At 40.1% G+C, this 26,790-nt stretch overlaps 1 protein-coding gene across 1 annotated transcript in view; it reads left to right on the plus strand.

Annotated features, from left to right (window-relative positions):
* exo1 (exonuclease 1) overlaps window positions 1-26,790 on the plus strand; it is a 43,716-nt gene that overhangs the window by 188 nt on the left and 16,738 nt on the right. The window contains exons 2-9 of the mRNA XM_072267022.1: window positions 1,892-2,111; window positions 3,201-3,320; window positions 3,440-3,563; window positions 16,547-16,684; window positions 17,337-17,549; window positions 17,695-17,882; window positions 22,174-22,270; window positions 23,063-23,291. Of these exons, the coding sequence (XP_072123123.1) occupies window positions 1,951-2,111; window positions 3,201-3,320; window positions 3,440-3,563; window positions 16,547-16,684; window positions 17,337-17,549; window positions 17,695-17,882; window positions 22,174-22,270; window positions 23,063-23,291 (1,270 nt within the window). The 5' untranslated portion in view covers window positions 1,892-1,950. The remainder of the gene's footprint in view (window positions 1-1,891; window positions 2,112-3,200; window positions 3,321-3,439; window positions 3,564-16,546; window positions 16,685-17,336; window positions 17,550-17,694; window positions 17,883-22,173; window positions 22,271-23,062; window positions 23,292-26,790) is intronic.

The raw sequence follows: 26,790 nt of genomic DNA on the forward strand, positions 1-26,790 counted from the left end.
ATCATCTTGTTTTCGGCCCGAGCTCCGGACAAGGGTAAGATTATGGCGGGCAGCTGCAGGGGCATGGAAGAGGGGTCCGGGGCTGAATAAGAGTGGAAGCTTTTCTACCTTAAAGCGAAGTTTCTGAAGGCTTCGTCAGATCTGAGTGGGAACGAATTTCAACGTTCATTAATGAAGGGGGAATCCGATTTAAAATTGAACCGACATAAATTACTTCTTTAATATTACTGGTATATGTGAATTAAAAACTCTAGTTTTATTGCCGTTTTGTGTGTGTATATATTTCCATAAGTTTTGGCCATTTATGTACCTATTGCACCATAATTGAAGACAAAGCTTCAGAACCTTTTGTAATTACCTGTTTTCCTGCATAAATTACTCATAAAATGTGGTCTGATCTTCATCTGAGTCACAATAATAGACAAACATAATCTACCTAAACTAATAACACACAAAAATTGTATGTACTTTTCATGTCTTTATTGAAAACATTGTTCAACCTTTAACAATCCAGGCTGGAAAACAGTATGTGAACCCTTGTATTTAATAACTGGTAGAACATGCTTTAGCAGCAATAACTTTCATCAAATGTTTCCTGTAGCTGCTGATCAAACTTGCACAATGGCAAGGAGGAATTTTAGACCATTCTTCCATATAAAACTGTTCAGTTCATCAACGTTTCTGGATTATCTTGTATGAACAGCCCTCTTCAGGTCATACCACTGCATCTCAATTGGTTAAGGTCTGGACTCTGACTTGGCCATTCCAAAACACAAATTTTCTTTTTAAACAGTTCTGATGCTGATTTACTCTTGTCACAGATCTTTGTCTTGCTGCATTATCCAACTTCTATTAAGCTTCAGGTGACAGACCACTACTCTACATTCTCCTGTAGAATGTCTTGATACAATTTTGAATTCATTGTTCCCTCAATGATTGCAAGCTGTCCAGGCCCTGAGACAGCAAAGCAGCCCCAAACCACGATGCTCCTTCCACCATGCTTTGCAGTTGCGATGAGGTTTTGGTGTTGGTATGCAGTGCTCCTTTTCCTCCAAACAGTTCAACTTTTGTTTCATCTGTCCACAGAACATTGTTTCCGAAGCATCGTGGAACATCCAGATGTTTTTTTGCAAACTTGAGACTGTGATTATTTAAATGGTGTACTCAGCATTGATGAGAAAAAGTACAATTGTTTGTATGTTATTAGTTTAGGCAGATTGTGTTTGTCTATTATTGTGACTTGGATGAAGATCAGACCACTTTTCATGAGTAATTAATGCAGAAAACCAGGTAATTGCAAAGGGTTCATAAGTGGTGAGTTCCTACTTTTGCTTGTTTGAGAATCGTCCCTTAATTCATACTTTTAATTTTGTAACTAAACACCATTTTAACATCTGAGTTTTATTTCCACATAGTTGCAATATTCCTGCAAGCAAGAATGCAGATGGCTGCGCTATTATCCTAGCAATCAAGTTTGATCTCTGCATTGCAATTATTTTTGAGATTGAATGTATAGGTATATTTGAAGAGCAGGCATCCTTTACTTATTGTATGTTTACATTGGAGAAGTTGTCTTACTCTTACCTGGAGGAGTTGCTGTAGTTTGTTTACTCTTCTCTACGTTTAGACTTTATTAAGTAAAACTGTCATTTAGTTTATTATTCACTGTGAATCATGCATCTGCGTCTCCTTCGGCTTACACTCTGTCCCAATAAATTTTGTGATTTTTACATCTATGCTTCAGAGTCTCTTCACAGTTTAACCACTTGTTTGTGCTGCAGCCCTTTTGAATTCATGAATAATACCTCGGTGATTTCATCTGTCACTCATGACATTTTAAAGTCTCCTTGATTTAAAACTAACAAAAAAACATTTACTTTCTGAATCACAGCTCATCCATTTTAACCTGAGAACACTAATGAAAGATTTTGAGAAGAGAAAAGTCACACCATGGGGATTCAAGGATTGCTACAGTTTGTTAAGGAAGCATCAGAACCAATTCACATCAAAAAATACAAAGGACAGACTGTAGCACTGGATATGTATTGCTGGCTTCATAAAGGTGCCTTTGCATGTGCTGATAAATTAGCAAAGGGGGAACCAACTGACCAGTAAGTCTCTTTTGCTTGTCTTGATGTTTGTCCCACTGTTAAGCAAAAATCTTGATCTAGAGTGCCCTCCATGTGGAGTTAACAAATTATTTCTGTTGGTTTCAGACATCCCACCCTGCAAAAACTCATTTCAGGGAGGTAGCACCATCAATTTGCTGGAGACTCCCGGAACTTCCGGGAGAGGTGGGATGTCTGCAATAGAGTAGCACCTTAGCAGCTAGCCAGCTAGTTTAAATAACGTTAGCTATGCTGATGAACAAATGACACCTGTTAAACTCACCTCAACATGTCTTTTACAGTCTTAACCCACCATGGCCAATAGAAAAGTCACTGTTGCAAACAGTGCAGCGAGCAACACTGTCATTATTTTTGACCCCTATTAGGCAGGGGTACACTTTAGTGTAGTCTGGGGTGACGTACGTTTTATATTTTCTTTTTTTTGGAACACCCTGCCACGCTGACTTTTTTTGGAACTCTCTCGCTCTTGCTCTCTATCGTGTGCATGTATGCGCTGTCTCGCTCGTGGTCGCTCGCTCTCTCTCGCGCGTTCTCTCACGCTCGCTCTCAAAAAAATCAATTTTCGGGACATTGTATATAATTTGCGGGCATCAGGGAGCCACATTAATTTGCGGGAGACTTCTGGAACTTCCGGGAGAGGTGGGATGTCTGTGATTTGCTTCTGGGTATCCTTGTTCCCTTCCACATGCCAGAGGTAAACTTGTTACCAGGTTAATAGGCCAATATGAATTATTAAAATGGGTCACAGAAGAACAGCTGATGAAAATGCTACAAGGAGGTAAAATGGTGTAAATGGGTGCTTGATCGTCAATGTGAATCTGGTAGGCTTAAGTGCCCTTTCTACACACTGTATGACTGTTTTCTTGTGCATGGTAAATGTCATTGACGAAAACTGCAGTCTCTAATTAAATAATGTTCAGTTTCATCACATTTTCCAATGAAGTTGCAGCATTAGTAGTGATCGTCACTTTCAGCCTTAGATATAACACGATCTAGAAAATTCCATCTAACTGCATACATGAGTGGCATTTTTAATTTTTTTTTCCCAAATGTTAATTTGTTTTGTTCCAGATACGTTAGTTATTGTATGAAATTTGTTGAAATGTTGGATTCCTTTGGTGTTAAACCAATCCTGGTTTTTGATGGATGCACATTACCTTCCAAAAAAGAGGTAGAAAAAGCCCGAAGCATGTAAGTATAATTCAGTCTGAATATTAACATCTAGAAGATACAGATTATTTTTTAAACTGAACAGCTGTTTGTCCATGTGGTTTAGAAACATTATGCTTTGGTGATTTTCTGCATTACAGACGTAGGCAAACAAACTTGCAGAAAGGGAAGCAGCTCCTACGTGAAGGCAAGACAGCAGAAGCCAGAGAGTGCTTTACTCGCTCTGTCAGTATAACACCTGCAATGGCTCGTGAGGTTATAAAGGTAAGTGACCTCCATTTTATTTTGCCTGTGGTTTGTGCAGAAAACAAGTTGTTTCCGAATTATCTTTATATCCTACTGATTTTCTTACCTTTAAAAATGTTTAAATAATAAATTGCAAACATGAGGAAATCTGCAGATGCTGGAAATTCAAGCAACACACACAAAATGCTGGTGGAACGCAGCAGCCCAGACAGCATCCACAGGAAGAAGCACAGTTGACGTTTCGGACCGAGATCCTTTGTCAGACCTTTCAAATCTCTCACTATCCCTTCTTTCAGTTAGTCCTGACGAAGGATCTCGGCCCAAAACGTTGACTATGCTTCTTCCTATGGATGTTGTCTGGCCTGCTGTGTTCCACCAGCATCTTGTGTGTGTTGCTTAAGATAATAAATTGGATGGGTGGGGGTTGGATTTCTGGCCCGACAGGGGGAGAATAGAAGATGTGTGCAGCTGTACTCATTACATGAAATTTGCTACATAGAGAAAAGCCTTTTGACTCAATTACATCTACATATCCTTCTCTTCCCTCCTTTAGTTTCTCTTTAAGCTATCTGCTTACTGTAAATAGTGACAAGTTTCATGTTCAGATTGCTCCTCATTTCTTTATTAGGTTAAGGGTGACCAATGAAATTTGTCTTCTAGTTTTGGAAACACAAACGGATCTTCTCTGCAAAAATAACAAGCCCCTTCTTGATTTTAGATACTTGCATTGGATCCCTTTTCAGCCCTTTGTTTTAGAGCAATGGCCATTCAATCTTACCTGACCATTCTGGTATTTGCCCTCTCAGGTGCTTTCTAATCTTGCTTTTAGTCTGGAGTTCAGAAACATAGGTAGAGCTTAATGTTGCTATGATTTTATTTTGTACTGTTGGGAACCATAAACTAGTAAGCCTAACATCTGTGGAAGATAACTTACTGGAGAGGATTTTGAGGAATGCATCTGGAAAGGTGGTTTGATGGAGGTAGTCAGGACAGCTTTGGCTGGGGAAGGTCATGCATCAGGAACTTGACTGAGTTTTTTGAACAAGAGGTCAATAAGGGGAGGGGAGTTGATATCAACTTCAGTAAGGCCTTTAAGATTCCTCATTGTAAGCTAGTCTGGAAGGTTAAATCACACAAAATCTAGGGAGAGTTGGCTAATTAGATGCACAATTGACTTAAACCATAAGATGCAGGAGCAGAATTAGGCCATTTGGCCCATTGAGTCTTCTCCTCCATTCAATCATGGCTGATCTTTTCTTCCCTCCTCAGCCCCACTCCCCGGCCTTCTCACTGTAGCCTTTGATGCCATGTCCAATCAAGAACCTATCAAGCTGTGCCTTAAATACACCCAATGACCTGGCCTCCTCCGCTGCCTGTGATAGCAAATTCACCACCCTCTGGCTAAAGAAAGTTCTCTGCATCTCTGTTTTAAATGCACGTCCCTCTATCCTGAGGCTGTGCCCTCTTGTCTTAGACTCTCCCACCATGGAAAACATCCTTTCCACATCCACTCTGTCCAGGCCTTTCAACATTCAAAGAGTTTCTATGAGATCTCCCCTCATGCTTCTAAATTCCAGCGAGTACAGACCCAGCACTACTAAACATTCTTCATATGATAACCCTTTTGTTCCCAAATCATCCTGTAAACCCTCACCAACGCCAGCACACCTTTTCTTAGATGAGGAGCCCAAAACTGTTCATAATACTCAAGGTAAAGCCTCACCAGTGCCTTATGTAACCTCAGCATCACATCTCTGTTCTTGTATTGTAGACCTCTTGAAATGAATGCTAACATTGCATTTGCCTTCCTCACCACTGACTCTGCCTGCAAGTTAACCTTTAGGTTGTTCTGCACCAGGACTCCCAAGTCCCTTTGCATCTCAGATTTTTTGGATTTTCCCTGTTTAGAAAATAGTCAGCATATTTATTTCTACTACCAAAGTGCATGACCATGTATTTTCCAACATCGTATTTCATTTGCCACTCTCTTGCCCATTCTCCTAATCTAAGTCCTGCAGCCTCCCTGTTTCCTCAACACTATCTGCCCCTCCACCAATTTTGATGGTAAGAAGCAGAGAATGATAGTGGAAGCGCAAACACGAGGAAATCTGCAGATGCTGGAATTTCAAGCAACACTCATAAAAGTTGATGCTGAACGCAGCAGGCCAGGCAGCATCTGAAGGAAGAGGTACAGTTGACGTTTCGGGCCGAGACCCTTCGTCAGGACTAACTGAAAGAGCTAGTAAGAGACTTACTAGCAAGAATCTCTTACTAGCTCTTCTTTCAGTTAGTCCTAACAAAGGGTCTCGGCCCGAAACGTCAACTATACCTCTTCCTAGAAATGCTGCCTGGCCTGCTGCATTCACCAGCAACTTTTATGAATGATAGTGGAAGGTTGTTTCTTAGATTGGAGACCATGACTAGTGCTGGGCCTTTGGATAAGAATGTACAAATGATGGAGAGCACTCAGTAAATGCACTCCTTATGTTAAAACACACACACACACACACACACACACACACACACACCCCCCCCCCCGTCATTCTGCTGTCATTGCACTGAGTGTACACCCTTCAATGCCTTCCCCCAGTATATTTTCATAATGGGTCCTAAACTGAGCTGATACGCTCGGGTTGGGTTTATGGTGCCTTTCCCACCATACACGGCAGAATATTCCATTTCTTTAGTAATGGGAATGTGTGTATGTTGTTTATGTACTGTACTTAAGGTAGATGCTTCTGTTTATTTTGTAATATGATTGTAACTACATTGTGAGGTGCATCATATTCTAATTCATGTGTAGTTTTAAGTTAACTTTGTGGGTAAATAAAGGTATGTCCTGGTATGTAATAAAACGGGGCTCTTTGTCCTCAGTAGCAGAGAGAGATGGGGGCTACCAGGAGTTCACACTGAGAGAGCAATTATTGTGTTTTCTGCCTTTTTGTAAACATTGGCAGTTTTCTTTCCACTATTTTTGCTAATTTTTGCAAGTTTGATTTTTGACGTACTGAATAAACACCCTTGCTCTAAATTGCTAAGTGACTCCAGCCATTTTTCCTTTGGTCATAACCCATGTGCCTAACGTATGGTTTAGTAAGTTTTCAGATGACATTAAAATAGATGGTGACGTGAACAGTGAAGAAGGTTATCAAAAATTACAAGGGGATCTTGATCAGCTGAGTAAGTGCGCCAAGGGATACAACTGGCGTTTAGTTCATATGCATGCATGTGTTGCGTTTTGGAAAGTCAAGTCAAGGTAGAGCTTTCACAGTGAATGGTAAGGGAGTGTTGTACCACAGCGGGGCCTTAGAGTTCAGGCAAATGATTCCCTGAAAATGACAAGGTAGTGCAGAAGGATTTTGGCACACTGTCCTTCACAAGTCAAGGCATTGAATATCAAAGCTGGCATGATTGTATAAGATTTAGGTCATGGTGTGCTCATACAAGATGTTGATTATGACATACATTTTTGGTCACTTTGCTGTAGGAAAAAATATTATTAAACTGGAAAGAGTGCAGAAAAAGATTTAAAATAATGTTGACAGGACTTGACAGAATGAGTTCAGAAAGGGGGATGACAGGAGAACTTACGCCAATCCTAATTGAGAGATCAGCGTAGAATGGGTGAGCAGTTTCATGTTCTTGAGCCATTAAGCACATCTAGATGAAATGTTGCCATAAGAAAGCAGCATCCATCATCAAAGATCCTCACCTCCCAGGCCATGCTCTTTTCTCACTGCTGCCATCAGGTAGAAGGTACAGGTGCCTCTGGACTCTCAGCGCCAGGTTCAACAACAGTTACAACCCCTCAACCATCAGGCTCTTGAACAAAAGGTGATAGCTGCACTCATTTAAGGACTCAGTTATATTGTTATTCCATGCTTGTTATTTATTGCTATTTATTTGTATCTGCATTGGCACAGTTTGTTAACAGTTCCAGATGTTTACAGTTTACAGTTACTGTTCTATAAATTTGCTAAGTCTGCCCACCGAAAAAGAATCTCAGAATTGTATGTGGTTAGACATTATTTTAAAAATGAACCCTCTAGTGAAAGGTTTCATTGGGAAAATTTATAATTTACTATTACAACAGGATAACTATCCTTTACTTAAGATTAAGCAAGATTGGGAAAGAGAGCTTAACATGACCTCGATAACAGAGGATTGGTTGCGAATTTTGAAGCTGGTTAACTCTTCTTCGATTTGTGCCAGTCATTCTCTAATTCAATTTAAAATTGTACATCGTTATTATTTGACAAAGGAGAGATTGTCTAAAATATTTCCTAATGTAAATAGTCAGTGTGATAGATGCAAAACTGAGATAGCTACATTGACACATATGTTTTGGTCGTGTTCTGTATTGAAACGATTTTGGAAATCTCTTTTCTCTACAATTTCTAAAGCTTTAAAAATCCAATTTACAACCTAATAAACTGACAGTTTTGTTTGGTATAATTCCTCAATATATTCACGGTATTTCTATATCAGACCAATATGTGACTGCATTTGTCACATTATTGGCTAGAAGGGCTATTTTATTAAAATGGTACGATGCCTCTGCTCCCACTTTGATACAGTGATTCTCTCAGGTGATGTTATGTCTTAGTTTGGAAAAAATTAGAAGTCAAACTTTTGATCCTAGATTTGACTTTGAGAAAAGGTGGGGTTCTTTTGCCCGTTATTATCATTTGATTTGAGTTAGTAAAGATGGTCCTTTTCTGATGCTTGGGTATATGGATTTGGTTGGCGGATTGATGTCGTTTTTTTTTTGGAAGCTGGTATGGCGTATAGCTCCAAGTTTGTGCTCCAAATGGGTTTTTTCCCCCCTTTTTCTGTTATTAGGGGTTTTTTTCTGTTTTAGTTAGTAGGGGTTCTTTTTTTCTTTCTTTTTTCCATAAAAAAAGCTTTAACATTTTTTTATTATTATTGATATACTGTTCAGCTTGGTTGATAGTTTAACTCTTATTCTACATATGGGTATGTTGTCTTGATTATTTTGATGTATTTTTCTCTGTTGTTGATTTTCAATAATAATTAATAAAAAGATTTAAAATGAAAAAAGAATTGTATGTGGTGACATGTATGTACTCTGATAATAAATCTTACTTTGAACATCTCAGAGGATCTGCCCTGGGTCCAACATATTGATGCAATCATGGCGAAGGCACACCAGTGACAATATCTCATTAGGAGTTTGAGAGATTTGGTATGTCACCAACAACTCAAGCAAATTTCTACATATGTACCATAGACGGCATCACTGTTTCGTATGGAAGCACCAGTGCATATAGGATCGTAACAGACTTCAGCGGGTTGAAGGCTTGGCCAGCCCAATCATGCGCACAAGCTTCCCCATCATGGAAGACATCTTTAAAATTCAACATCCATCATGAAGCACCTTCACTGTCCAGCACATGCTCTCCTTTTATACTTCCATCAGGGAGGAGGTACAGGTGCCTGAAGACCCACAGTCAACATTTTTGGAACAGAGCAAAACTGAAAGCAATTCTGAATATTGTGCTGAATTGCGCAAATTATCAGAACATTGTCAATTTGGAGCTGGTCTGTCAGACGCATTGAGGGACAGGTTAGTGTGTGGCATGCACTGTGAAACCACACAGAAGAAGCTTCTGTCTGAAAGAGACCTTACATTCGAGGAAGTGCTAAACATCTCAATATCATTAGAAACAGCTGCACGAGGTGCTTCCGAGATACAACAAAAATCTACGGAATATGCCACAGATAAAATGTCACTGAACAGAAGTGAAGGAAAGAAATGTTGCCATTGTGGGAACAGGTCACACGACCCTGATGATTGGTTTAAAGATAAAGAATGCAGAAACTGTGGCAAACAGGGCCACATTGGCAGAATATGCAAAGCTAGTAAACAGTAGAAAAAGGACAAAATACAGAGAAACAAAGAAACCCCAGAAAGGAAAATACAACAATGTGCACAAAATGAAAGAAAACAATGCTGATGAAAACTACTCAGACAAAAGTGAATTGTCTTGTCTGCAACCTCACAGCGTGAAAGACACAGATGATCGAAGAGTAATATGGATCTTTCTCTCTGGCTATCCATCCCATAGGATGATGATGGTTCCTTTCAGTTACTCCTCAGAAAGGAATAGCACGTGCGTGAATGGATTTTAGGTGAGTAAGGGGTTGCATAGATCCAGACCCACCCTATCGACATCCCCTCCCGGATCCAGTGGCATGGTGGGGTCCAAGACGGACCAAGCTTCGATGCAAGGGATGCCCTTTCCGTGCTTCACAGCATGTATTTGCTAGATGGTAGTTGACCCTACGAGAGGGCTCATCTGCCCTTTCACGGGTCTTGTTTTTTGTCCTGCAGGGTGTCTAACCACCCTCCTCACCAGGCAAGCCTGGTGGGGGAGCCGGTTTAGTCATGACAGGTAGTACTGGGTTACATGGTACCAGTAGCACTCAGACGAGTGACCTGACTGATGGATCACTCCTCAAGTGGCAGGTGTGAGACTGAAAATGGAGATGGACACAGGCTCAGCTTTAACAGTAATCTCTGTATATGGCCTCAATCGACTGTTTTCTCACATACCTCTGAAACGAACTGAACTACTGCTGAAGACTTACACAGAACAGAAAGTGCGTCCCAAAGGTAAAATTAATGTGACAGTGACCTACGGAGACAAAACACAGCAGCTGAATTTCTATGTACTGGAAAATGGAGGACCACCATTGCTGGGACGTGAATGGCTCAGGAAAATTCAGTTGGATCGGCACACCATCAAAGCACTAGATGTGTCAGCAAAGGCAGGCAGCAAGGCTACCTCTGAGAGACTGTCACAAATAATTGCTAACTCTGAAGAAGTGTTCATGAAAGGAATAGGAAAACTTCAGGGCATGAAGGCAAAGATTGAGATTCAGGAAAATGCATGTCCAAAATTTTACAAAGCCAGACCAGTGCCATATGCAATCCGTCCAACAGTAGAGGCAGAGCCGAAAAATCTGGAGCAGACTGGGGTCCTATCAAAGGTGGATTGAAGTGAATGGGCCACGCCATTGTTCCAGTGATGAAGAAAACCTCCAGCACAAAACCAGGAAAACCAAGCAAGGTGAGCATACGTAGTGACTTTGAAGTGACTGTCAACCCAGTGCTTCGCACAGTACAATATCCCCTACCCTGTATTGAGGATATTTTTGCTTCCCTGTCGGGAGGGGAACATTTCACAAAAATTGACTTGACCCAGGCTTACCTCCAAATGGAAATCAAGGAAACATCCAAGAAGCACCTGACAATAAATACATACAGAGGCCTTTACCAGTACAACAGGTTGGTGTTTGGGATAGCATCAGCGCCTACAGGGGATTCCAGGGACTCAGTGTTACCTGGATGACATCATTGTCACTGGCGAGGATGACGACAAACATCTTTCTAACCTAAAACAAGTGCTCACCAGGTTACGAGAATATGGGCTCAGAGCTAATCGACAGAAATGTGAATTTTTCAAAAAGGAAACCTCATACTGTGGGCATGTGATCAATAAGGATGGCTTACACATGTCTCAAGACAAGATAGAAGTGGTCCTTAAGGCACCACCACCTGAAAATGTGTCTCGGCTGAGAGCATATCTTGGTCTAGTGAACTACTACCACAAGTTCTTGCCTAACCTATCCACAGTCCTACACCCACTAAATGCATTATTACAGACAGGGGCACAATGGAAGTGGACTGAGAGCTGTGAGAAAGCGTTTCAAGATACTAAAAGACTCATAACTTCGGAAGGAGTGCTCGTGCACTTTGACCCCTCCTTACCTATCCAGCTAGCTTGTGATATCTCGCCCATGGGATAGGAGCTCTGTTATTGCACAAATTTCCAGATGGCTCCAAAAGACCAATAGCCTTTGCCTCAAGAACGCTAACTTCAGCTGAACGCAACTACGCACAGATTGACAGAGAGGCCCTAAGCCTCATGTGGGGAGTTTAGAAATTCAGTCACTACCTGTATGGCCAAAATTTTACTCTGTTGACTGACCATCAGCCTCAATCTTCAACCCAAGAAAAGGCTTTCCAGTGATGACAGCACGAAGTCTACAACGATGGTCCCTTTTCTTAGGAGGTCACAGGTATGACATTGAACACAAGGGGACCAAGCAACACAGATGGTTTGTCACGTTTACCACTGCCCATTTCTGAGATAACTATGCAAATACATTCAGCAGAGGTCTTTCACACAATAGTTGAACAAATACCAGTAACAAACAGCCTCATTGAAAGAGAAACATGCAATGACCCTATGTTGTTAAAAGTGTATGACATCACGGTAAAGGGATGGCCAGCGCGGGGTAACACACTGTTTCCAGCCTTCTCAGCGAGGAAGGAGCAGTTGTCAGTGTGTCAAGCAGCACTAATGTGTGGCTCACGAGTTGTGATTCCTCCCAAGCTACGCATCAGAGTGCTGGAGGAACTGCACGAGGGGCACCTGGGTAACATGTAAATGAAAAATCTAGCTCGTGCCTATGTGTGGTGGCCAGGAATCGATAAACAGATTGAGGACTTGACCAAGAACTGCTCTGGATGTCAAAAGATCCAGAACACACCACCACAAGCGCCCCTCCATCCATGGGAGTGGCCCTCATCACCATGGCAACAAGTGCACATCGACTTTGCTGGACCATTCATGGACTCTATTTTTTTTAATCACTGTCGATGCACATTCCAAATGGCCAGAGTTCATCAGAATGAAGTCAATCACATCAGAAAAGACCATTACAGTTCTGAGGACCACGTTCGCCAGGAATGGCATACCAGAACAAATCTGCACAGACAATGGATGACAATTTGTCTCTGAAGAATTCCAAAATTTTATGAAGAACAGTGGAATCAAGCACTTTACATCTGCCGCTTATCATCCATCCACAAATGCCTTGGCAGAAGGATTTGTACAGACATTCAAGAAAGCCATCTAGGCAATGGATAACAAAAATCGACCACTGCAACACAAGATAGACAACTTCCTCCCTGCCTATCGTAATGCAGTATATGCAACCACTAATCAGACTCCAGTGATGATGTTTCTGAACAGGAACCTGAGGTCCCACATGGATCTTCTTAAACCAGATGTACGGCGTGATGTGGAGAACAGACAGTTCAAACACTTGAATGCTAAGTCAACACGGAGGTTCAGTGTGGGATAGTCAGTTCTTGCATGTGATTACCGGACTGAAAAGTGGCCACCGGGTACAATTTCCGCCATAGACAGACCACTGATGTATAGAGTACAGATGGGAGAGAACGTATGTAGACGTCATGTGGACCAAATCCTGGATGCTCAGGTGAAAAACTCAACAAAATCTTGCCCGGACTCCCTGGACATAGAAACAAACACACCTGATGTGACCACATCAGCCTCATGCACAGATAAGCCTGTCATCAGTGCTGAGGACCCACCTGATGTACCTGTGGAGACTATTTCCCCGAAGCAAACGTTTCAGGGCAGACGTTACCCGGAGAGGCAGAGAAGACCCCGCCAGAGACTTGAGTTATAATTATTATTATTACGTTACTTTATTATAATTTGATATTATTAAGTTACTAAGTAAACAATTAGTAAGCATTGTATGTTAAGGGTACACGTATTTGTTTAGCGTAGTGCCCCCAGTAAAGAAAAACAGTTGATACACTATTAAAATAAAAGGGGAGGATTATACCATATAGTCTACTGTATAATATAGGACTACTTTATGTTGTAGTAATACATGGTATTGAGCATGTGCTATTAGGCGCGTATTGATCTGTACGTGTGTGTTCAGTTCGGTTTTAGTTAGTAAAGAACCCTGTTGATTTAGCTCCCATCTCCAGCGTTTTATTTATAGCTTTGTTGTGTAAACCGGCCACATACACAACAAAGACCGGTTAGCCTAACGTCGGTGGTGGGGAAACTGCTGGAGTCAGTTATCAAGGATGTGATAACAGCACATTTGGAAAGTGGTGAAATGATCGGACAAAGTCAGCATGGATTTGTGAAAGGAAAATCATGTCTGACGAATCTCATAGAATTTTTTGAGGATGTAACTAGTAAAGTGGATAGGGGAGAACCAGTGGATGTGGTATATTTGGATTTTCAGAAGGCTTTTGACAAGGTCCCACACAGGAGATTAGTGTGCAAACTTAAAGCACACTGTATTGGGGGTAAGGTATTGGTGTGGGTGGAGAGTTGGTTAGCAGACAGGAAGCAAAGAGTGGGAATAAACGGGACCTTTTCAGAATGGCAGGCGGTGACTAGTGGGGTACCGCAAGGCTCAGTGCTGGGACCCCAGTTGTTTACAATATATATTAATGACTTGGATGAGGGAATTAAATGCAGCATCTCCAAGTTTGCGGATGACACGAAGCTGGGTGGCAGTGTTAGCTGTGAGGAGGATGCTAAGAGGATGCAGGGTGACTTGGATAGGTTGGGTGAGTGGGCAAATTCATGGCAGATGCAATTTAATGTGGATAAATGTGAAGTTATCCACTTTGGTGGCAAAAATAGGAAAACAGATTATTATCTGAATGGTGGCCGATTAGGAAAAGGGGAGGTGCAACGTGACCTGGGTGTCATTATACACCAGTCATTGAAAGTGGGCATGCAGGTACAGCAGGCGGTGAAAAAGGCGAATGGTATGCTGGCATTTATAGCGAGAGGATTTGAGTACAGGAGCAGGGAGGTACTACTGCAGTTGTACAAGGCCTTGGTGAGACCGCACCTGGAGTATTGTGTGCAGTTTTGGTCCCCTATTCTGAGGAAAGACATCCTTGTCATAGAGGGAGTACAGAGAAGGTTCACCAGATTGATTCCTGGGATGGCAGGACTTTCATATGAAGAAAGACTGGATGAACTGGGCTTGTACTCGTTGGAATTTAGAAGATTGAGGGGGGATCTGATTGAAACATATAAGATCCTAAAGGGATTGGACAGGCTAGATGCAGGAAGATTGTTCCCGATGTTGGGGAAGTCCAGAACGAGGGGTCACAGTTTGAGGATAGAGGGGAAGCCTTTTAGGACTGAGATTAGGAAACACTTCTTCACACAGAGAGTGGTGAATCTGTGGAATTCTCTGCCACAGGAAACAGTTGAGGCCAGTTCATTGGCTATATTTAAGAGGGAGTTAGATATGGCCCTTGTGGCTACGGGGGTCAGGGGGTATGGAGGGAAGGCTGGGGCGGTGTTCTGAGTTGGATGATCAGCCATGATCATAATAAATGGCGGTGCAGGCTCGAAGGGCCGAATGGCCTACTCCTGCACCTATTTTCTATGTTTCTAAATACCTAACAACTAGGAAACCTAGCAATGAGGAGGAACCCGTCGCTACTGCTGGCCTCCCTGATATTGCCATGGTTTCTGGGAGGATTACCAGAATCCTGAAGAAATACCAGATTAATACCATCCACAAACCCATAAGGAAACTCAAATCACAGCTTATGCAGGTCAAAGATGACTTGGGACTCAGGACGGCTGCCATTTGCAGGATTCCCTGTGAATGCGGAGCAGAGCATATCGGACAGACAGGTTACGTGATGGAAACCTGCATCAAGGAGCACAGGAGGTGTATCAGTTTGGGATACCTGGAGAAATTGGTGGAAATGGAACATTGCGTTTCAAATGGCCTTAGGATTGACTTCGAAGGCACAAAACTCAGTGCTTTTGGGAAATAAAACTAGAGAAAAAGAATTTTATCAAAGACGAAGGTCTTGCTCTGAGTAAGAGCTGGAATTCAATTGTAAACGAGGTAGGACAGCAGAAACCTGATTGGATGAGGACTAACCAACCAGGAAGTATAGATAACGGGGTATATATACCACCAGACTAGACATGCTGAGGTAACATCCCTGATGAAGGTGGCAGGGTTTGTCATCGAAACGTAGGTTAAAATCAATACCTGTGCCCAGCTGGAAGCCCAAGATGAATTTATTCATCTAAAATACCATCTCACTATTCTTCTTTTGCACTTCTTAGTTATTTATCTTTATTGTAAGTTTTAGCAATTTGTTATGTACTGCTGTCATTAAATAACAAACTGCACAACTTGGGTCAGGTGACAATAAACCTGATTCTGATTATTGAGAGAGGTTGAACAGGCAAGGGCTTTTCTATTTCCTTGAAGCATAAGAGATTCATTGGTGATCTTATGGAGATATAAAAAATCATGATAGATAAAGATAGGATGAAATGCCCCTATCTCAGGGTTGGGGAATCAAGAACTGGAAGGTATTTGTTTAAGGTGAGAAGGGAAAGATTTAATAGGAACTGGAGTGGCAACATTTTTTACACAGAGGATGGTGTGTATATGGAATGAGCTGCCAGCTGAAAAGTTTGGGGCAGGTACAATAACAATTTTTAAGAGGTGATTGGACAGGTACGTGGACAGGGAAGGTTTAGAAAGATATCAGCCAAATGCAGGCAAATTGTCTCAGTTGAATGGGCATTGGACCAAAAGTCCTGTTTCCATGCTGTAAGACTCTAACTCTATGACACATGGATGTTTATAAAATGCACCTTTCAGATTTTGATGTACTCTTTCTCAGAAAGAGGAAGAGCAACATCAAAACAAAAAAGCCATTGGCAATTCCCAGGAATAAATGAAATAAATTGAAAGAATCTATAAATAAAGAAAACACAATTTGGAAGGAAAGGCTTTAAAATTGTTTAAAATATTTACTTATAGTAGAGGTTTGTGATAATATCAGATATTTAAGTTACAAATTCATGACCCTGGCACATCATTACTTGTCATTTTTGGAGTATGCAGATGTAGCCTGTATTTTCAATTCCCTTATCACACAACCTCTACAGATAGCTATGCAAGGCAAATAACTAATACAAATATTTGACCAAGGTTCAGCTTCATCAAATAATGATTTCCTTTTCCCTTGTGGAAGAATGCCTGGCTAGTGCTTGCATGATTTCACTGGTGTCAATGTGTTGGTACAGAAACAACACAAGCATGTTTAACAGCATTCTTTTTTGATATGGATACAGGCTGCAAGAGCGAAAGGAATGGATTGTATTGTTGCACCTTATGAAGCTGATGCTCAGTTGGCTTATTTAAACAAGATTGGCATAGCTCAAGCAGTAATCACAGAAGATTCTGACCTGTTGGCATTTGGATGTAAAAAGGTAAGTGGAAAACCTTAAACAGTTTTAGTATAAAGGGATAAGATAACTACTTTGTCCTAATGTTAGTCATACAAAGTCAAATCAAGAAACTTGAAAAAGAGTGGTAGCTAACAGCAGTGCTTCTTGATATTATTAGTATTATTACAGTTAATAATTGGAAAGGAGTAGATTGTTATACAGACTTTTTCTCCCCAGCAGATATTAACTACTTGAGCATATATGGGATTTTAAGAAAATCAGTTTAGAATTTGGATTTATTTGCCTTGAAGATAGTAGTGAGCCTCCTTCTTGAACCATTCTATTCTATCATGTTATAATATACTATTATCCAGGACTTAGATTTGTTGGCAAGAGGAAGATAGTGGTGTGAAGGAGAAATCTGTATGCATTGATGTTCCCTTGCCTTTACAGTTAGATGGGGAAATGAGGCCGACCACCTTAACTATTTCTTATTTCTTGTGGCTGATAATTTATTGCTCTTGATTATTCTTTGCATGTCTGTCTGATTTGTCAAGGGCCAGATGAAGAATCAATCTTTTTTTAAAAACATTCTGCACACTATATGAATAAGAGTATTAACAGAAGTCAAGAAAAATTGTGATATCAAATCAGCTGAATAATTTGTAAGCGTTTTTTCTTACTGTGCTTTTAGGTTGTACTAAAAGTGGACAAGTGTGGGAATGGCATGGAAATTGACAAGGCTCGTTTTGGCAAATGCAAGCAACTGGGAGATGTCTTCACTGAAGAGAAGTTTAGATACATGTGCATTTTATCAGGGTGCGATTATTTGCCATCTATCCATGGAATTGGTTTGGCCAAAGCATGCAAATTGCTGCGGATTGCTAACAATCCAGATATCATAACGGTAGGTCCATTTGACCCTGAGATTTTGCCCAATTTGGCTTAATTTTGCTACTTTAATGGAAAGTTTTATCAAAATTGTGCAGTGTGTTTTGGATGGCATAAATTGTTTATCTAACTACTGCTTATTCTTTTTGTCTCTTTTATAGGTGATCAAGAAAATGGGACAATATTTGAAGACAAATGTGATTGTACCAGATGAATATATAGATGGCTTCATCAGGGCAAATAACACATTTCTATATCAATTAGTGTTCGATCCATTGAAGCGGAAGCTTGTTCCTTTAAATGATTATTCTGATGGTGTTGATCCAAAATCTCTTGACTATGCTGGGCAGTATCCTTTACATTATTGTTTTAATTACCTAGTACCAATTGGTTTAACCAGATTTTTAAAAAATTTTTTAAAAAGTGCATTTATGTGAATGCAAAGAAAATGGTCGCTTGTACAATATTAATGTTTGGAGTGGCTCTGAAGAAACAGGTGTGGGGGTGTGGAGGAAGTAAGCAGCTGCAGAAGTTAAGCAGATAGCTAAAGCTTGCAAGCCTGCCCTGGCAATATGTTGAAGTGGTATGATAGTGATAAAATATAGTCTGGTGTTCCTCATACCACATTCTTTATCATTTGAACACTTCGGCCCTCTTGCACTATTTGGATGTCAGTGCCTAAAATTTCGATTTAAAAATAGTGAATAAAGCTGAAGGAGGAAAGCGTAGGTGGAGAAACATTTGTACAAAGTTGCTTTGGAGTGCAATATCCTGGCCTCGTTATCAATATCGTTTACTTACACCATTCTTGAAATGACTTGTTTCTAGAATAACATTTGCAAGGTGCTGCAGCTGCTTGAGGGTGAACCACCCCACAGTATTTGGTATTGCTTGCAGCTTCACCAAACTTGAACTCAGAAAAAGAAAGTAATCTATGTTGCAGAAGAATCATTATTTGTGTATTGTGGTTACTGAGCTTAAGTTATGTTAGCAGTCAGTTCAACAATGTTACCAATTTTGATTCCATGGTTACCAGAGAAAGGAAGGTCATTTCTGGATAAAAGAAGATGAATTGTAATTTTTTATATGAAAGCACTGTACATGCCATTGCAATTTTGCACATTAACCCTCGTCAATTATTGTAACTAACCCTAACTCGTACATATTTGGAATCTGGGAGGAAACCGGGCCACATGGAGGTTACGGGGAGAACATAAAAACTCTTTATATACAGCAGCAAGAGTTGAACCCCAGTCTCATAGCTGGCGCTGTAAAAGTTGTGCTAACCACTATGCTACAGTGGTATGATATGACGTCTTTCTGCATATGCAGTCTGTGTTTTTTTAACCATTCTTATGCAAATTTAAAAGAAGCAGATATTGTCATATATTTGTATGCGTCATATTAATTTAGTTTATTTTCTAGTAATTCAAAGGTAAATCACTCTTGGAGCAGTGGGATTGGAAATTCCATTTAGGAATGAGATTCATTGAGTTTCAAAGTAAGCATTTCCCACAAAGCAAAAGAATAAGTACTAAATTCAGTGTTACAGGTTGCAGAACAATTTTGTTGAAGTTTATGTTGAACACTCAGATTAAGATAGCTGAAAGCTTGGAAATGTGTAGAATATTTAGGAGCTAAATACGAATTGGGAAATCAATTAAAATATTGGTAGGCTAAAATCTAAGAAAATACAATGATTTATGTGAACATGTAGAATGAAGGAGTAACTAAAGAAAAAGAGCCTATTAGAGATCATACAGCGAACCCATATGTGTAATTGCAGGACACGGATATGATTCTTAACGGACTTCTTGCACCTGTCAGCACAAAAGAAAAAGAACCATGTCAATGCATGAAGAAATTATTGTATGAGGGAAACATAGTTAAACAAGAAGCATTAAGAGGCTTACCATCTGTCAAAATGGGTATATGTCTAGGTGCACAAAACCATTAGAAATGGGATTTGGAATGGGCCACTTGGCCCCTTGTATCTGTGGTGCCATTAAATTAAGTCAAGAACAAAGAATATCACTGAGGTGAGCCAGGGTTGCCGTTGGTGATAAGATGTTGATGAAGCCATCTACATGGGAAGGTCACGGGGGCAGTTTGAGAACACAAAGGGATATGTAAAAGGTTGTCAAATGCTGGTCCCAGTTATGTGAGTTACCCAGCAGATCAGGCACTGTAGGTTGGAAAAGAAAAACTGAGTTAAATATCATATATGGGCAATCAATAACAAGACCAGCTAGTTCTGATACAAATTCTAAAAACGTAAGTCATGTCAAAGTGTAGAATTCTGTTTATGTGAGAAATGGCCAGTTCTACTGTGAAGTGTCCATCTGTTTTTTTTAATGCGGAACCTCTGATAATTTTTTTATTCCCTTCTGGTTACACAAGTTGTGTCAGAGAATTGAAAAACCTGTTAATGTGTCATTGTTCAAAAGGGAGAAATAATTGGGCTGAGCAGGCCAGGCAGCATCGATGGAGAAGAGTCGATGTTTCGAGCTGAGACCCTTCATCGGGACTTTTCCATAGGTGCTGCCAGGCTTGCTGAGTTCCTCCAGCATTTAGTGTGTATTGTTTTGATTTCCAGCATCTGCAGATTTTCTCTTGTTTGTAATAATTGGGCTGTTGGCTTAATTTTAGTAGTTGGAATTGTACTGAATTCTCGAGGATCAGTATAAGCCTGCACATGGGGAAAGTGCAGACTTAACAAATCCATTTGACCTATCTCTTTTAGGGGAATATCGTATCTGACCAATTTGTTTTAATTTTACTTGAGGAGTAACAAGAAGAGTTAACAAGGGCTGTGTGTTGATTGTCTGCTTTGATTTTCGTAAAGCTTATGATGAGTTGCCACAGGGCAGGCTTTTCAATGAAGTCCAAAGGAAAGTGACAATTTTGATCCACAGCCTTGAGTGTTAGACTACAGAGCATGATAGTCTGTCAATTGGAAGAAAAATTACAAATTCAGGGAAATCTGAGGTAATTCACATGGGAGTTGTTCAAGGCAAAATAATATTCACTAAATGGGAGGATGTTAATGTTGTGGAACAACAAAGGACCTTGAAGTGTAACAAAGAGCAGGACAAATCAATTAAACATACTGTAGAATATAGAAAGTACAGGCCTTGAGAAAGGTCTCTAGCTGTCAACTCTATCACTGTCTTTTATCATTTCTTTGCACTTCTGTTAAGTCACTTCTCTTCTAAAGTGAGAAGCCCTAGCTCGCTCAACCTTCTTCATAAGACATGCTTTCTCATCTAAGCAGCATTCTGGAAAATCTCAGTTCTCTCTCTAAACTTCCACATCTTTCCTATAATGAAATGATCAGAACTGAACACAATACTCCAAGTTTTATAGAACTGCAATATTACTTCGAGTCTCTGGAACTCAATTCCCTGACTAATGAAGGCCACCACACCATACACCTTCTTAAACACCCTATCAACTTGTGCACCAACTTTTGAGGGATCCATAGATGTGGACCTCAAGATTTCTGTTTCTCCCCACTGCTAAGAATCTTGCTATTAAATCTACTATATCTTCATGTTCGGCCTTCCAAAGTGAATAACTTCTCACTCTTCTGGGTTGAACTCCATCTGCCACTTCTCAATGTTAATTTGTTAAATAAACATCGAATACAAAAACAGAAATAGTGTGCTAGAACCGTCTACAACTTTAGGTAGGCCACAGATAACTGTGCACAGTCCTGATAATGACATAGTAAAATGTGGTTTCAGATGATGCAGAGAATTATAAGAATGTTGTCAAGACTGGGAAATTGTAGAAAGCCTAGATAATCTATGAAATACTCAGCACTCTGTCTGAGATGAGGATGTAAAATCCTTCATCAGAACTGGAAAAAAGTCTAAATATATCTGTAAGCTGCAGAGAATGTGGGGGAGTAGGATATCTTTGTTAGGGTAAAACCAGGGTCACCATAGCAATAGGATGCAATCAAAGTTATCTAGTTAATGAGTGGGAGCAATTAGACTGAGGGTAAGGACCAAATGATGCTGTAGTTGCAAAATGCAACTTCATACCAGTGGACATAATTTATCAATTTCCCAAGGCAGGTAGGGTGGAAGGCAAGTACCAGGAGAACTTCATCTTTGCATCCCAACAAAGAGTGGATAATGAAAGGATCAGAATCAGATTTAATATCACCAGCATATGTTGTGAAATTTGTTGACTTTGTGGCATCAGGACAATGCCATACATAATTGTAGAGAAAGTATAGGGCATTAGCAGTCTGAAATTGAATTGAAATGACTTTATTACTTGCATCTTTCATAAACATGAGGAGTAAACATCTTTACAAAATTTGCTGCCTAAACTTAAGGTAGAGAAGGACATCTTCATCGCATTTAATTAATCCTTGGGTGGGTACTTGAAGACCTGCAGAGGCACAGACCAAGGTTGGGAGGTGGGATTATGTTGGGTCATGTTTTTTTAAATTGGTATTAACATAATATGTTTTGATTTATTCTGATTGATATTTTTTGATCTTTGGCACGTTTGGTTTTGAACTTCATTGTCTATCAATCCTGTTTAGTATGAATGGTGTCCACTCTATTTAATTTTCCTGAATAGTATTTTCCATTTGTGCTTGTTCCTTAACTTGTCGTCTTTAGTCACTTTGGTGATGAGAAAGCTCTTCATATTGCTCTTGGAAATACAGATATTAAGACTTCAGAATTCATAGACAACTTTAATCCATACACTTCACAGGTACTGTATATTCAATGATTCTAAATTATAAGTGCAAATTTTATCATTTTGTTTTGCACCTTTCAGTATTAAGTCAACTGAAGTTATTTTTAAAGCTTTCTGCAATACTTCTCAATCTCATGGATATTATATGAGACTGGTGTATGGATAAGTAACCTGCATATTCTGTTCAATTTATTAAATTATTTTGTCATACATCCATTTGTGATATCATCTACTATAATGTAATTTGTTTTGCTTCTATCCTGGAGCAGATAGTAATTGCTTCTGTAAGATGGGCATGGGGCTTGCGAGAAAAATACTGCCAAATGCGTAACAGTGACTGACAGATACTGCCTTCAGCTTGCATCAATCTCAAATTGTCATTTTCTGAGTTAATATGTCAAGCTATTCTGAAATGCATGTGAAATAGGCATTATAAATAGCTTCTAAAAAACAACGTGCATAAATGAAATTTTCTTGCTGCAAAAGCAGTCCTATTTTTGGATTCCAATTTTACTACTTGGTTTCCATTCAGAATTTCTAATACGTTTAACTTGAACTTAAAAGTACGCACTTTTTTTTTCTTGATTTCTACTGAACCACAATCAAATTAATTAAAACATAACTTTGGTGTTTGTGGAGTCTTACTGGAAAATTGATGAAAGGGTATCCCTTTTATAACTGTGAACGTATTGCAGTCAGTGGAGTGCTTCTGAAGTCCTAATGTTTTGAAAGGAGAAATTATGATGTATGTTTCTCTGCTTCGGTCCAATAGAGAAGTTCGGCTACTTATTATTTTCCTTTTATTAGATTCTGCCAAGAAGGTCCAGTGGGTGGAATGACAATGAGACAAATAAGAAAGCTCTGCATATGCTGAGTATATGGAACAAAGAATATAGACCATATGGAAATGAACTTACAGTCCCAAAAGCAGAACTATCACCAGAAAAACCATGCACCCGAGATATGGAACGAGTGATCAATATTAAAAATTTAAAACATCTCAACAGAGTGGTACTGGCTAAAAGAGTAAGGGAAGGTAAGCTTTCTTTTTAAAAATAGCTAGTTAACGAAACAACCCAGTTCATATATTCTGAATACTTATCCTACATCCTCACTGATTATTCCTTGTGAGATTTAAGGAAAATTTATTGACCTGTATGATGAATATGATGGCTAGAGTGGAAGTAGACAGAATCGGTAGAAACCTCAGGATCTTAAGTTGACAATGTGACTAATGGTGACTAGCACCATCTGTTGGGGCAATGACTGTTCACTATTTTTAATGGCTTGGATCATGGGATAGAAAGCCAAAAAATGGCATTATAATCAAGAGTTGTGTGACTGGCAAATAGATTTCAATGTGTAATACAATTGTCAGAATTTATGATAACATTCTTACCAAAGATGACACAGCTAATGGATTACAAAAAACTATAATGTTCAGGCTCATTAAAATTAATCTCATCGCGCCTGTAGCTACACTTCCCCTCTTTCTGACCGTTCGTTAGCCTGAAAGTTGCTAGTTCCCATTGTTCAAATGATACCCTGAGAAAGTTCATGCTGTCTAAGAATTGCAGTCCAAGAATTGCTCTCAAATGTGAGATTGTTCAATTTGATCTTAGAAAATAACCCGAATACTATCAAATGGTGAAAAACTTGAAGGCATCAGAGCTTCAGAGAAACCATTATAGAATCAAAAAAGGACTGCACCCAACAGTACAGACAAACAACCAATGTGCGAAAGACTACGAACAGTGCAAATACAAAAATAAAGGGGGAAAAAAGCAATAAATATCAAGAACATGAGATGAAGAGTTCTTGAAAGTGAATCCATAGGTGGTTTGAACAGTTCAGTAATAGGGTGAGTGAAGTTATCCCCTCTAGTTCTAGACCCTGATGCTTAAGGGGAAACAAATGTTCCTTAATCTGGTGGTGTGGCTACTGAGGCTTCTGTACCACATTCCTGATGGCAGCAGTAAGAAGAGAGCATTGCCTGGATGTTGGAGGCCCTTGATGGATGTTGCTTTCCTGCATGTAACTGGGTTCAGTGGTGGGAAGGGCTTTACCTGTAATGGACTGGGCCATATCCATTGCATTTTTGTAGGCTTTTCCATTTAAGGCATTAGTGTTTCCATATGAGGCTGTGATGCAACCAGTCAATATACTCTCCACCACACATCTATAGAATTTTGTCAAACTTTTTGATGACATACCAAACCTTTGCAAACTTCTAAGAAAGTAGAGGTGCTGTGGTGCTTTCTTCATAATGGCACATCTGCCTAACCCAGGACAGATCCTCTGAAATGATAACACCAAGTAATTTAAAGTTTAAATACTGGAAAACAAATGACATAACTCTTGTTAGTATTCAAACAATGCAGAAACTTGGCCACTTTGTTACTACATGGTAATAATTTCAGCTTAATTTGTGACTCGCTTTGTTAGTAATTGTATCCTCCTACTTCTATCATCTTGATTACAAGCATATTCACTGCATTGCCTGCTTCTGCATCTCCCAATCCCATACAAACCTTTCATTTATTCCTTTGAAATAGCTCACGTAATGTTGCAATTTCAAATACCCAACACTTGGCCACTTAATTTATCATAGCGCCTCTGTAGAGGCTGTTTTTCCTACCTTCGCCCCCCTCCCCCCCCATTGGATTTCACTTTGGATACCTCTTCCCCCTTCAAAATCTTGTATTATTTTATCCTGAGTGTGTCTTTACCTCTGTAAGTCCAAAGTAGAGTCCCAATCCAGCCATCAGTTGTGGCAAGGCTTATATATTCATATATACGCCTTGCCACAACTGATGGCTGGATTGGGACTCTACTTTGGACTTACAGAGGTATATATATAGGCAACCTCTAAAACGAAGTCAGGCAGCATTGCCAGCGTCTCTTCAATGAACTTAAAGTGTTCTATGCAACTTTTAAATAGAAGGGCATTGGATGTGGCAAAGTTGTTTCCCATGATGGGGGAGTCTAGTACGAGAGGGCATGACTTAAGGATTGAAGGGCGCCCTTTCAGAACAGAAATGTGAAGAAATTTTTTTAGTCAGAGGGTGGTGAATCTATGGAGTTTGTTGCCACGGGCAGCAGTGGAGGCCAAGTCATTGGGTGTATTTAAGGCAGAGATTGATAGGTATCTGAGTAGCCAGGGCATCAAAGGTTATGGTGAGAAGGCGGGGGAGTGGGACTAAATAGGAGAATGGATCAGCTCATGATAAAATGGCGGAGCAGACTCGATGGGCCGAATGGCCTACTTCTGTTCCTTTGTCTTATGGTCTTATGGAATGTCACCATCCATCCCAATAGGCTCCAATGCACCTGAGCTCTCAGTCACTATTGCAAATCTTATAGAGTGTCCTTAGATCTTGTGCTTATCAGCTGGCTGGTGTATTAGCAGACGTATTTAACCTCGTCCTACTTCGATCTGAGGATTCTACCTGCTTTAAGAATACCATTATCATTCCAGTACCTGAGGAAAAACAAGATAATGTGCCTTAATGTCTACCATTTGGTTGCTCTGACATCCACCATCTTGAAGTGTTTTGAGAGGCTGGTCAAAGCATACACTAACTTCAGCCTCCCAGACAACCTTGACCCTCTGCAATTTGCCCGGTGCTGAAACAAGTCAACAACAGACTTGGTCTCCTTGGTCTTATATCCATCTCTGGAACATCTGGACTGTAAAGGTACCTATGTTAGACTGTTGTTTCATGACTATAGATCTGCAGAATACTATAATTCCAAGCAAACTCATCTCCTAACTCCTAAACCTGGAACTCAACACCTCCCTTTACAACAAAACTTTTGACTTCCTTACCAACAGACTGCAATCAGTAAGGATAGACAGCAACACTTTTGCCAAAATTATTCACAACACTAGCAACCTACGAGGCTGCATCTGCTTCCTTGTACACTCATCACTGTAGGGCCTGATTTGGGTCTAACTCCATCTACAAGTTTGCAGATGATATAACCATATAACCATGTAACAATTACAGCACGGAAGCAGGCCATCTCGGCCCTTCTAGTCCGTGCCGAACTCTTACTCTCACCTAGTCCCACCGACCTGCACTCAGCCCATAACCCTCCATTCCTTTCCTGTCCATATATCTATCCAATTTAACTTTGAACGACATCGAACCTGCCTCAACCACTTCAGCTGGAAGCTCGTTCCACACAGCTACCACTCTCTGAGTAAAGAAGTTCCCCCTCATGTTACCCCTAAACTTTTGTCCTCTAATTCTCAACCCATGCCCTCTTGTTTGAATCTTCCCCAATCTCAATGGAAAAAGTCTAACCATGTCAACTCTATCAATCCCCCTCATAATTTTAAACACCTCTATCAAGTAACCCCTCAACCTTCTACACTCCAAAGAATAAAGACCCAACTTGTTCAGCCTTTCTCTGTAACTTAGGAGATGAAACCCAGACAACATTTTAGTAAACCTCCTCTGTACTCTCTCAATTTTATTGACATCTTTCCTATAATTCGGTGACCAGAAATGAACACAATACCCCAAATT

Source organism: Mobula birostris, chromosome 8 (genome assembly GCF_030028105.1).
Source record: "Mobula birostris isolate sMobBir1 chromosome 8, sMobBir1.hap1, whole genome shotgun sequence".
NCBI lineage: Eukaryota > Metazoa > Chordata > Chondrichthyes > Myliobatiformes > Myliobatidae > Mobula > Mobula birostris.